Below are 13,015 nucleotides of genomic sequence, written 5' to 3'. Positions count from 1 at the left end.
GTACCCTGGAAAGTAGTGACTTTGGAGTGGATTTAGGGGTTCATAGTGGACAAGCAATTCAAAATGGGCTCCCAGTCTGATGCTGTGACCAAAAAAAGCTAAGGAGCAGGGAGATTACAAGTAGGATAAGTGAGATTTTTATCTGCCTATTTGATACTGGTAAGATCTAAACTAGAATACAGTATATAGTCCTGGTATCAACATTTTCAAAAGAGTTAGCAAAGACAGGACAGAAAACCCCCCACAAAAATTAACGTGAGGACTACAGACTTAGAATTCAGCCTCTTTACCTAATCAAAAAATAATCAAGAGGTGATTTGATTACAGTACATAAGTACCTTCTTGGGGAGAAAATACTAAATATTAAAGAACTCTGTAATAAAGTATAGAAGTTGCATCTGAAGAAGAAGCGTATGCTTCTGAAGAAGCCATGTACAAATTATACATTAAGCTTTAGAAAATGTTCGTGAAATTGCAGAAGGATGCAATAAATATGAAATACATTCAAGGAAGGAGCTGCTCATAAGAGATATGATTTCACAAACCAATATATAGGACTGAAGCCAGACAAATGCAAATTGAAAATAAGGCACAATTTATTTTTTATTTTTTTACTCCTGGAACAAACTACAAAGGGAATTGGTGGATTTTCCATCTCATTGGGATGCCTTTCTGAAAGATGAGCTTTAGCCAAAGCAGAAGTTATGCTTTAGTGCCAAAAAGAAAGGAAAAAAAAAAAGAATGGCTTTAATAGACGGGAACTGAGTGAGAATTGAGAATATATATCGTTATACACCTCCAAAATTTTTTTTTCAAAGGATATGGATCTCATTGATGTACTTAAATACTACATAGTCAAATGATCAAAATATACGTCTATTCAGGTACCTTAGTACCATGTTTCTTGATCTCAGGATTGAATCATTCTAATTCTTTGTTTCAATTCTAATTTCTTTCAAAGACTGAAGTGGAGTGCTGGATTGAGAATCTAATAGAACAGTTAATAGAGCTTGAATTGTGATTTTGTTTTTATACTTTCCAGTTTGCTAATTTTGTTTGATTGCTATGGCATTCTCCAGCAACCCTTTCTGTCTCATGGCTGGAATGCTGTAGAGAGAACACCATTTAGCGAGTTTTGAGGATAAAAAAAGAAGGGGAAATGGTGGGAATCATAGAAGAGTACATTCATCCTTTAAATGACGGTTGTATTTTAGAAAAGAAGAGTAAATCTTTAATTCTATTTTTATGTTTGCTTCCCAGCTGACTTTTAGATGTCTAGATTAACACATCATTAAAGGAATCTCAAACATATCCTATACTTCTTTTAACGATATAATGCAGTATTTGCTCCAGGTCCAAAGTGAGTTTCAATTCATAGTGCACTTGTTCTCATACAGATATAAAGCAATTTTCTCTTCTGTATTTGCAGACTCATGGACTACACTTCACAATATCCTGATATTTCTAAGTCAGTTGAAATCTTTGTAAGCCTCGTGAAAGGCCTTTTGGAAAAGCTTCTGGATTACCGAGCAGTCATGAATGATGAGAGCAAGGATAACCGCATGAGCTGCACTGTGAACTTGCTGGTATGGGCCTTATAAGAATAAGAGAGAAGTTTCGTCAGGGAAATGAGTGACTGAAGTAGTCAGTTCATGCAGAATTTAAGATGTAAAATATTCAGTAGTTAGAGATGGGTTTACATGATATTTTATATCCAATTTATTTTTATCCATCTACCCCTTTGATTAAAGCGCAATATGTCTACACTGAGGAGAACAGTATAGATTAGAGATACTTAAGCCATGTTTCAAAAGAACTAGCTTGGAAACTAAAAGCATTAGCCTCAAGTTCTATGTAGATATTTTTCAGGTTGGCAGCAGAGTAAATTAATCCTCCAAAAATTCTGTTCCACACAATAAGACCCATTTTTGGTGGCCTGCGCTGCATTCTGGTTTCCCAGACCTCACTGTTAGGCAGAAGTGGTGAGAAAATGGAAAACCTTTATGCAAACATTTAACCATTTCTTTTTCCTGATTCTTTTTTCTCTCATGCAAACCTGAAAACATTCTGGTAGGAAGGTTCTTCTGCATATATAAAGGAATAAACTTCACTTCCTGGAGTTTCATCCTTCAAATATGCGTAGACCAATAGTATATACTCCATTAATTGTCAAACAGTGAAGAGAACACATGCAGAAAATTTAGAACATACATCTGTGATCATCAGCTCAACCCTTTAATTTGGCTGAGCCATGTTTTATCTATTTGACTTTTTGAAAGAAACTCCAGTACTCAACAGTTTTTACCTTTTTACAGACTTCATTTTCTGTGTGATGGGGAAGGAAGTAAATATTTACCAGAACATTTTCCATTCTTTAACTACTTCTACAAAGCAAAATTGCTGAAGAATATAATATACTCTGCCTGAATTGTCATTGGATGCAATTAGCAACTCACTAATGTTGCTTTTGAATGATCTGTTTTTAGAGGAAAGAGGGGAGAGAAGCCTTTATGATGTGCTGATAGCAGGGAACTAAGAGTTTGATTCTAATCATCTTTGTTTATGGGAGTGGTCACACTTAATTCTTTGAAGATCATTATTGTCTACAACTTAATCAGTTTAAATTGTCTGGATTTCCCAAGGCCAAGGAGCCTACACCATTTCTGTTGGAAGTGAACAGAGTGAGGCTGGCATGGACAGAATTTCAGATGTCCAAAGGCAGTAGAAAGCTACATTTTCTCTTGTTCCTTGACTCTGATAATATAAATGCAGCTCTATTATCAGATTTTAACTGAGGGCGTTTTGTAAATCCTGCTTTTCACATACTCTGACAGTTATTATTTAAGCATTACATTTTAATGGTAAAATGGATCAAAATATAAAATTATATTCTGTTTTGTGGAAAATCTGGTTTAATACATTAAAAAACCCACTTACCTTGAGTAATTTGATCCTGAGATGTTTTTTTAAGATAAGAGATTAGAAAATAACATTTTAATAATTTTTCCCTCTCTAGAATTTCTACAAAGACATTAATCGTGAAGGAATGTACATAAGGTATGGTAATTGCTCTATTGATTTTTGTGTGAAGAGGGCAATAACATTCATTTTATGCACACTATCTTCAGCATACCATATGGGTTAGTTATAGCTCATCATTCATGATATCCCTAGACTCATTTATATTTTTAATCTATTGTTTACTTTGCCTTCAGCAAACTGGAATCCATCATACATATTCATCAGCTGCCCTTTTCCCCCAGAATAAAATTTAGTTGACCAAATCACTCACATTCATTGTTCACAATTTTTAATAAAGAAAACACAGTTGGATTTGAAGTTTGAAGCAAAGCATATCGGACACTGAAAGTGACAGAGGAATCCTTTATGGTTTTGTAGAATGTGCTCAGACTGCAGAGTATGCAGCACTTTATGGAATATTAAATTACAAGTCAAACAGAGCTAGCTCTATATCTATAGCAGCAAATATTCTCTAATGTAAGCCTGGCTTTTTTTGCTGTTTCCTGACTTAGATAAGACCTTCTTTTACTTGGTTAATACCTTTTCCAGACCAGAATCACCTGTTTAGGGAACAAGCAGGAAGCAGCATCCTCCATTCCTCCTCTTGTCTCCAGGAACAAAGCAGAACGATGAGTAGGGCGAACCTCTCAGCCTACTCCCCAAACCAGGCAGTTCACATTGTGGGGAATAGGCTGGGAACATTTCCCCACTGCTCCTCTCTCCTCCCCCCTGCCAGAGCAGATGGGTTAGGGGAGTGTACAGGCATTCATTCTTACAAGAGAGCTTCACTCACAAAGGAGATCTTTTAAGGTGCTGGCCTGGAAGATATTCTCCCAGTGAAAGCATGCTTTTCCTTAGGAGAAGCTGAATGAATGCTTATGCGCTCCTAGTTTCTACTGGAAGAACACCAGGAAACGTAATAATGTTTGTACATAGCCTGAACCTTTTGCAGGTCAGCAGTGAAGGAAGCCACCCACAAATATCCTCCTTACTTAAGTATGTTATGCACTCCTCCACCATAGCTGAGGATCTGGACCAGTATTTTTTCCCTAGCTTTAAATAGTCTGATGATAAATTGCATTTACACGGATGAGACTATGCATTTGCATTAAAAGAGCAGATAAAAAAATGCAAAGAAAATAGCCTTTCTTATAATGATAGAATATTAAAGCTAATTTTAAGCCGTTGAAAGGAGCTGCAATGAAAGGACACAGGGTATGTATTCTGATGATAATTTAGGATGAACAAGACTGTAGAATGCCTAAAGAGTTAGAGATATGCAGAAAACACTTTTGCTCCTCTTTTTCTTACATAGCTACAGGCACAGTATTAGTAAAGGTGCCTTGGTTATGAACCCTTTTTTCATGCAGATACTTCACTATGCAAAGGAAGCACAGAAAGGTCAAGGCAAATGAGAAAGCTTTAACCACATGTCCTACACAACAACTTAAACAAGTTTGTGGGTGGCTACTGCCTGACATCTTTAACTGTTTCTATGAAAAATTTCACTTTGGGTGTTTATGCATCAGTGACACCTGATGTGTCACTGTCAGCTATTAACACCTTTTGCTAGATAGACATTCATAAATTGAAACTCCTGCCATTTTCTTTCCTTTTAACAGATATTTGTATAAACTGCGAGATCTTCATTTAGATTGTGAGAATTACACAGAAGCTGCATATACCCTCCTGCTCCATACCTGGCTCTTGAAGGTTAGATTACCACTCTCAGTAGACTATAAATAATGTGATGTTGCAGTTTTGAAATTTAAAAAAATGGCAAGTACCTTAGCCCCTGACTTAATATATTTTATTTATTTTAGTGGCATTCTGCTTTCCTGCTACTTAAAAACAGTGTGACATTTAATGGAAATTTAGGATTCAAAAGAAACACAAGATGTTCTCAGCAGGTTATTTCAAATTATATACGAGTCATTAAAAATATGACAAAATACTTTCACAGGTCATCTGGCTTTTGAAGCAGCTTAACTCTCTGTAGTGACTGCACTTGTTTTTATCTTTACTATGCTCTCAGTTCCAAAATTAGGGCTGAACTGGAGGCTCATTACAATATTAACAAATAAGAATATCAGTACAGCTGGTCAGGAACCAGTATTTCCATTCCTTGGGAAGTTCTGACATTCCAAAATATTTTGTTCCAAATTGGGATGAAAATTTTAACTTTCTGTGCAACTAAACTTGTAAAAGAAATTATTCAGGATCATCAAAAAGTTTTGCTTTCATGTACAGTTTTATGCTTATGATATTAAAATACTAAATATCCTAGTTATGGCTTGTAAAATAGTAATTAAAAATAAATGTAAAAATAAAACAAAGGGAATAAAACAAAAGAATAGCAGCACCAAAATAAAATATTCTGATTCTTCCACGTTACGTTGTAAAAAATGTGTTTTACTAAGACTTCATTTTTTTAACAGAAAACTATTCAAATAATTTTGATCAGCTCCAGTTACAACCATGAAATAGTTATTCAGCAGCATGTTAATAACTGTTAATCCTCACAGAAGCATTTTCCATTCTGCCGAAGCCAGGGAACATGCAGAAGAAGCTATTTAAAGTAACGGTCCTTTTTTTTCCCCTGTCTTCAACTGTATACCTTTTCTGATGCTTTATTCTCACAGTGGTCTGATGAACAATGTGCACCTCAAGTCATATCAACAGAATTCCAGTGTTCACAGACCCATCGACAGTTGAAAGAGAATCTGTATGAAAAAATTATAGAATACTTTGACAAGGGAAAGGTAACTGACTTTAAAATTCCTACTGTACTGTCTTGTTTGAGAGTTCTGGACTATCATTCTGTTAGAACAAAGCATGTTTGATTTTCAAGTGTGGAAATCATTCTGGATATATCAAGTTAAAATTGTTAAAGATTTTGAAAAAATGTGGAAAGAAATAAGCTTAGTATTTCTGTTTGTCGTCTAGTCAAGTTATTTGCTTAGGTCAGGAAGTTATAACATGTAAGTAAATTAAATCGTATGTATAGGATGAACTTTCCAAGATAACGTGATATAATGCATAGATCTTATTTGAACGTTACACTATCAAGTCTCCCCCAAAAATACAGATATTCTTTTTCCAGAATGTCTTAAGATTTTCTTTTTCACAAGTCATGACTTGATTACTATCAACTGCCTTCAGTTATACTCCTGCACATTCTAGAACCTAAAAATAGAGCTCATTTTGACTCTAATAAACGCAGAGGTGAACCTTTGAATACTTGAATGCACAAGTTGTTGGAGCATATAAAGTAGGGAACAATTTTGTAGTGCCAAACAGTGAACATTATGACACTAATAAGCCTTTCTTATCTTTATGTATGGCTCAGACTTAACTGTAGGAGAAATACCATACCTGACCTATACTTCCTACCCCTTGAGACAGGAAACTTCCAATGGTTTTGCACAATCCTATGACTGTACATTGCTGTTTAACACTGTCAGTTTGGCTATGGACACTTGAAATGTTTGTGGTTTAGTAATAGCTGCATGCGCATCATATTAGACACAAGATTATCTTAATTTCTTAGTACCAACTGAGCATGGGTTAGACAGATTATACTAAGCAGCTGATACAGTTTTCTGCTTTAGAGTTGCCTTGCCTAACTGCATTAGAGTTGCTCAGGAGCAGCCATAACTCATATGACTCAAAAGTCTTTCATTATAACAAAATACTCCCCTTCTCTGCCTGTCACTCCCATCATGAGCACGTGCTTTCCTTTCTTACAAGGGGCTGGCTGGAACAGAAAGCAGTTCATCTGACTTTGTCAATAAGTATTCTCTTCAGGATGGAGACTTCTCCACCTGGTGTCTGCAGCTACTTTTTGACCATTTTGTGCTGCTTATTGCAAAGTATCCTTAGGCTAAGTACAGACATTCAAAAAGGCTGAGCCTGAATCAATTCAGTCTTTGCAGGTTAGTCTAACCTGTGTAGAATAGACATTCACTTTTGATTCTGGAAATGCAGCCACATGCCTGCAGTGGCTCAGGCTAGGAGTTGGGGGGCAGTAGAGTGAGCCCTCCCTCCCCTTCCACAGTGGCCAGAAGGCTGGAGGGAAGCTGAACTGAGGGGGGGATGGGGCCAGGCCCCAACAGGTTGCTAAGTGTGGCTGGGGCGGAGTTTAAAACCCCACCCTGGCCTGCACAATCCTCAGTTGGAGAGTGCCTGGAGGGGGAAGGGGGAAGCAGCCCCTTCCAGGCATTTTCCCCCTGCTTGCTGCTCAAGCGGTGGGTGGTGTAGCTAGATGTCAACACCAGTGGCAGCCTGAGGTGAAAGTGGGGGAAGAAAGGGGATGATCCCTCCCTCCTCCCATCAACACAGGACCTCAGCCAGGGTCTGCCTGCCAGAGGAACCCCTGTTGGGCGGACCCCAGCGGGGGTCCCGTGCCAGTGGGAGAGGGGATGGAGGGGGGATTAAACCACTCTACCTGCCTCTCCCTGCTGGCCTGACCAGGCTGTGGCCATGCCCCCTGCTCTTGGCTCAAGTAGGGAGCAGTGGAGGAAGGGGGGGAAGTCTGGGAGGGACTGCTTCCCCCACAGGCAAACCCCAGCTGGGGTCAGGTGCTGGGGGAGGTTAAACCCCGCCCCTTTCCTCTTCACTGTGCTAGTCCAGGCCAGGGCATGGCCATGTCCTCTGCTTTCCAGGGAGAGAGAGAAACCCCTAGCTGGTGCTGTCCTCTCCCCTGCTTGAGCAGGGTGGTGGGTGGGGGGGGGGCAGAAGTGTGGCAGCTCCTCCCCCACTCTGACCCAGGCTGGGGTCCCATGGGCCATGGAGGGGGTTTAAAACCCCCTCCCTTCTCTATGCCTGAGCCTGGCCGCCCACATCTCCACCACTTCCACTCCAGCAAGGTTAAAGACTATCAGGGGCTGCTCTGCACCTGCCAAGCAGACTGGGCTACATCCCCAGACAGGTTTCCCACCCCCTTGTCAGCCAGCCCTCATCGCTCTGGCTAGAGAGCAGAGGAGTGGGGCCAACCATGTTCTGCTCAAGCAGACAGAACAGGGCTGGGATGCTGGGGGACTGTGATTTAACTTGAACCAGGAAGGGGTCTGGAACAGAATTTCCATAAACTGGCTTGACCTAAATCAGTTAAGTCTGATACTACATTCAACCAGGTTTATCTGAAAGCAGTTTCAGCCATTTTGAAAGTGGTTTATGTGCACTGAACTTCTTTTCTGTTCCAGGTTTAAACCAGTTTATGATCATTTAAAGCAGTTTATGTGCAACTTCTATCCCTAGCCTGGCAGGCCAAAAATCTAGCCTAGTATTAACAGTGCAGCTCTAACATTCTTCTGAAACTTCCTTCAGAAGAAAATACTATTTTATGAGGAATGAAAATAAGCTGCTGCTGCTGCTTCACAGTCCACAATGGTAATTTGGGTTTCAAGCTTGTAACTTCTGAGCTGACAGTTCACATGACAAAAGGTGACTTGTGGGAGTGTAGGTTGCAGAATCAGAAAACAAACTATCAAGGACATGCATTAGTAGGCCTATGAAGATGCTGCACTTCTGCTTGAAGGACAAACCTTTATGTATCGGTCTGGATTCTTTTTTGTTATTCAGCATTTCTGAAAGATCAAGTGATTTTGGGTGGTGTTCTTATAAGTCTAAAGCAGGCCTATTTCAGTCTTTCTATAATGAACTATAAAACATTTTATTCTGCACATTAAGCTGCTGTGTTCCAATTTATGATTTCCTTGGGTCCTTCATTCCATATTGGAAGTTAATAAATGACTGAAACTTAGAGATAAAATAATCAATATAGCTCCATAGTTAAACAGTGATGCCTTAAAACCTTATTTGTTGGTGCTGGAATTACTTTTAAAATGTACTCTTATATTGCAGATGTGGGAAGAAGCAATATCTTTATGCAAAGAACTTGCAGAGCAATATGAGATGGAAGTTTTTGACTATGAACTTTTAAGCCAGAATCTGGTAAGAACATATATGGGACTTCATAGCATTTTTGTTGTATGTGTGACTATGTTTGAAATCTCAAAAGATGGACAAATATGAAAGATGTTGCATGGTATATAGAAGTACCTCTAGAGCATTAAAAAAAAAAAAAAAAAAGGTATTTGTGTCTTCATCTTTTAGTTGAGTATATGATTACATATCTTGAGATAGCCTGAAAAGGGGGGGGCGGGAGATTTGCTTGGTTTCATGCCATTTTTGTTTGCTTTGTTTCATGCCATTTTATCTCTAGAGCAGCGTTTTAGAGATAAAATGGTACAAAAGTAGGGGTGTGTAAAGCAAGTCCTGTTCGATTCAGATTCAAGATTAATGATTCAATGATGATTTGGAGAATCAGCAATTCAGACATAGACACAGCTTCAAATGTTTTTTCTACATATCTTGAGGTAGCAGGTGTGGTTCATGATTGCTGCAATACTGGCAAGCATGGAACATCCCACAGGAGTGCGGGGGTGGGCAGCCTCCATGTGCTCAGCGGCAAACCCAGAAATGGACTAGAAGTGCTTCTAGTCCACTTCTGGGTCTGCCAGGGAGCGTGCTGGGCCCCCCCCACCTCCCTGGTTTGGCAGTCAGCCCAAGTTTCCCCCCCCCCAGACCCAGAAGGCACCAGTCACTGAGCTGGGGGTATGTGGGGGGCCCCCAGCGTGCTCCCCAGTGGACTTGGAAATGGACCAGAAGTGCTCCTGGTCCACTTTCGGGTACACTACCCAGCACACTGGGGAGCCCCCTGGGCTCCTGTGGGATGCTCCATGTGCCCCAGCACCACAGCATTCATGAGCCCCTGCTACCTAGAGGTACGTAGAAAAAACATTTAAAGCTGTCTCTATGTCTGAATCTTCAAAACTCTCTGAATCAATTTGGAAAGTTCTGATTCAATTCAGAGAGATTACAGGGTCCTCTGATTCAATTCAGTTTCAGAGATTCAGCCACTGAATGGGGCCCAAATCTCTGCCGAATTGAATCAGGGACTGAAGCTTCACGCAGCCCTAGTACAAAGCAAAGAAAATTCTTGTATTTATTACCTTGTATTAATTGACGTGTGTGGTTTAAAAAGTGATCTGCAAACACAATAAAATAGGCTTCATCTGGTCCTTTCTGATCTTGAAACAAGGTATAGAAATAACCCCAAGACCTGAAATTATTTTTCCCTGGTGTATGTTTTTTGACATCAATACTTTTACAAAAACTGGGAAATGAGTGAGGTATAATTTTACAAGGCCAATTAAATTCTTTAAAGTCTTTTAATTTCAATAATTAATTCATATATTGAATAAAGCAGGTTTTGGGTTTTTATGATTTGACACTTTTTCTCTTTCAATTAAGCTGTTAGAATTCACAGAAAACATCCCTGAAACTTCTGAAAGGCCATTCCAGGAGAGACAAAACTTGATATTCTTGAAATGTCTAAGAATAAAAAACCTGAAAGAGAAACCAACTGCTCTCTCTTGCTTACTTGCTCACTCACTCTTCTTTTCAGGCTATCTTAAGACATGTAAGCATATGAACTAAAAGATGTAGACCCAGTTCATATTATTTTGCTGATGGTATTTAAATATAAAACACAGAACTGTTTCAGCTGTTGAAATTGGTAAGCAAAAGTCAGAAAATCCAATAAATAAAGCATCTACATTTAACTTGATTTACTTTCAGATAGAAGGTGTTAAGTATTCTAATTTCCTGTTCATCTATTTCAGGGGTAGCCAATCTGTGGCACCACAAGTGGCATGCAGAAGATTGGGGAGGGGGCAGGTGGCACAGTTGCAGTTAGGGCAGGGAGCAGAAAGAGGAGCAGCAGACAAGGCAAATAATACAAGGCAGGGATTAGAAAGCAGAGAAGGAGATAGGGAAGAGAAAGGGAAAAGAAATCTGAGAGGCACTTGGGGACGGTGCTTAATTTGTGGCACTTCTGGCCAAAAGATTGTCCCCCTCCCCCATTGTACCATGGGATTAGGCTGCCTCCAAAGCCCTAGAGTTGGTATCATTGAGCTGGTCCACTCCTTGTCAGGCATGAAGGGCATGAGACGTTTTCATTTTTCAATGAAGTTGAAGTGGCTACTTTAATTCCAAGATGTATGTCTGCACGTTTGCTTATTAGGTAATGTGACTATATGTCCAGGGTTGGCTGGGAAAGTCATATATTATATAGGCTGTCTCAGTGTCTTGGGCAATGGAGAAAAGTTAAGCAAAAGTCCTGGATTTTCAGGAACCTGAGAACCACAGAGTCCAGGGTATGTGTGTGCGTGTATGTACACTGTTCTGTCTGCCTGGCTCCACTCCTGGGAGCCACGGTGTAGAGTGCGTGTGTGGCAGTAGGTAGGGCCAGAGTAGCTGTTGGGATGTGCTGGGGAGCTCAGTGTCTTTTTCACCAGAACTGGGGCTGGCCTGGGGCCAGGAACAGGACACAGGCTGGGCTGGGGACGCTGCATGGACTCTATCTGCCCTGAGCTGACTCAACAACTTCAGCCCTGTCCCAGCACCTGGAGCTGCATTCTGGCCATGCACCCCCAGGCTGGCCCAGACCAGGCTAACAGCATCACAGCCCCCATACAGAGAGCCTAGGCAGGCCTGGATGTGCCCTCCCAGCCTGGGGACACACAGCAAGGATGCAGCTGCGGGTGCCAGGGCAGGACTAGAGCCCTGAGTCAGACAGAGTCTGTGCAGTGCCCTGAACCTAGCCAGTGCCTAGGGTGACCACCCATCCCTAATTGGGTGGGCCAGTCCTGGATGGGAACATCAAGTCCTGGTCCTGCCCAGGTTGTATGACTCTGGGACAGCATTTGTCCTGGATTCACAGTGTCAAGCAGGGATCTGGGTTTTCTGTTCACTGTGGAAAACCATGGGTAATGGCGGGGTTCCCCTGGCAGTGTTCCAACCTGTAAGGAGCTGTTTAGGGCTTCTGGGAGCAGGATGCAGGGGGTACTACATGCATGTGTGTGCCTACACACATGGCTGGAAATACACCCAGGCAGTGAAAAGAGAAGCTCCCTGAAGGTAAATCTATGGTGGGGAAGGAGAATGGGGGGAGACTGAGACACCCACCATGCAGGAGGGAGTGGGTAGGGGCTGGGGTGCTGCCCAGACAGGATAGTACATAGGGCCTGCAGCTGGGAGTGGGATGGAGCCACAGGAGGCTTTTTTAGGAGAAGGTGTGGCTCCCTGCTGCTGTGTGCACCCCCCCAGATTTCTGTGCGGAGGCAGGTGCAAACTACCCACAGTGGGCTCAGGGCTCCCCATGCTGCTGCCATTGCTCTGGGAGCCCCTTGCTAGCCACATCACCATAGTGAATCACCCCCTCCCTGCCTGGCAGCAACAGGGGTGGCAGTGGCATGGAGTCATGCTCCTGCTGGGCAGGCAGGGGGTATGAGGCTGGCATGGGTCTCCTGGGGGAAAGGCAGCAGGGCAGGGAGCCTCAAGCCTGCAGTGGGCAGCCCACATCTGCCCCTGCTCCACTTGGCTCTGCTCTAGCCATGCTGCTGGTGGAGGGGGCAGGGGGAGAGGCAGGCATGTGTTCTGCCTTTCTACTCTGAAAAGGTGCTCACCCTAACAGTGCCCCATCCCCAGCCATGGCCCCAGTTCTAGTGACAAAGACACCATGCTCCCAACACCTTCTCTGATCCCACCCCATGCCACATACTGCCATGGCACGTGTGTTTGTGTGAGGGCATGAACCTAGTTCCCCTCTCCCCCAGATTTCTGTAATATAATTATGGTCACCCTTTTATTAGGGATATGCCTGACTTTTAGGGTCTAATGATTTAAAAAATATATACATTCATTTGTGTATAATATGGCATATAAAATAAAACTAATATAATATGATTAAAGAAGATAATGTAAAGAATGACTATATGCTAAACTTTGCTTATGCTGCATTTCTACAAAAAAAAGGATTAAAAAATTTCCCTTCAAATACCGATGTTGAAAGAAAAGGGATGTGAAATTATCATATATGCTTTCAGGTTCAGCAAGCTAAATTTTATGAAAGCATCATGAAAATACT

General features: G+C 41.4%; 1 protein-coding gene across 1 annotated transcript in view; it reads left to right on the top strand.

Moving 5' to 3' along the window:
• The window catches only part of DOCK2 (dedicator of cytokinesis 2), a 519,632-nt gene that overhangs the window by 440,466 nt on the left and 66,151 nt on the right, over positions 1-13,015 (top strand). Inside the window, exons 38-42 of the mRNA XM_019534715.1 lie at positions 1,430-1,586; positions 3,017-3,057; positions 4,644-4,734; positions 5,664-5,783; positions 8,887-8,976. Of these exons, the coding sequence (XP_019390260.1) occupies positions 1,430-1,586; positions 3,017-3,057; positions 4,644-4,734; positions 5,664-5,783; positions 8,887-8,976 (499 nt within the window). The remainder of the gene's footprint in view (positions 1-1,429; positions 1,587-3,016; positions 3,058-4,643; positions 4,735-5,663; positions 5,784-8,886; positions 8,977-13,015) is intronic.

Source organism: Crocodylus porosus, unplaced genomic scaffold, assembly GCF_001723895.1.
Source record: "Crocodylus porosus isolate Cpor-Errol unplaced genomic scaffold, CroPor_comp1, whole genome shotgun sequence".
Classification (NCBI taxonomy): Eukaryota; Metazoa; Chordata; order Crocodylia; family Crocodylidae; genus Crocodylus; species Crocodylus porosus.
The sequence above is the reverse complement of the archived record's forward strand: the minus strand, read 5'-3'. Positions and strand labels throughout refer to the sequence as shown.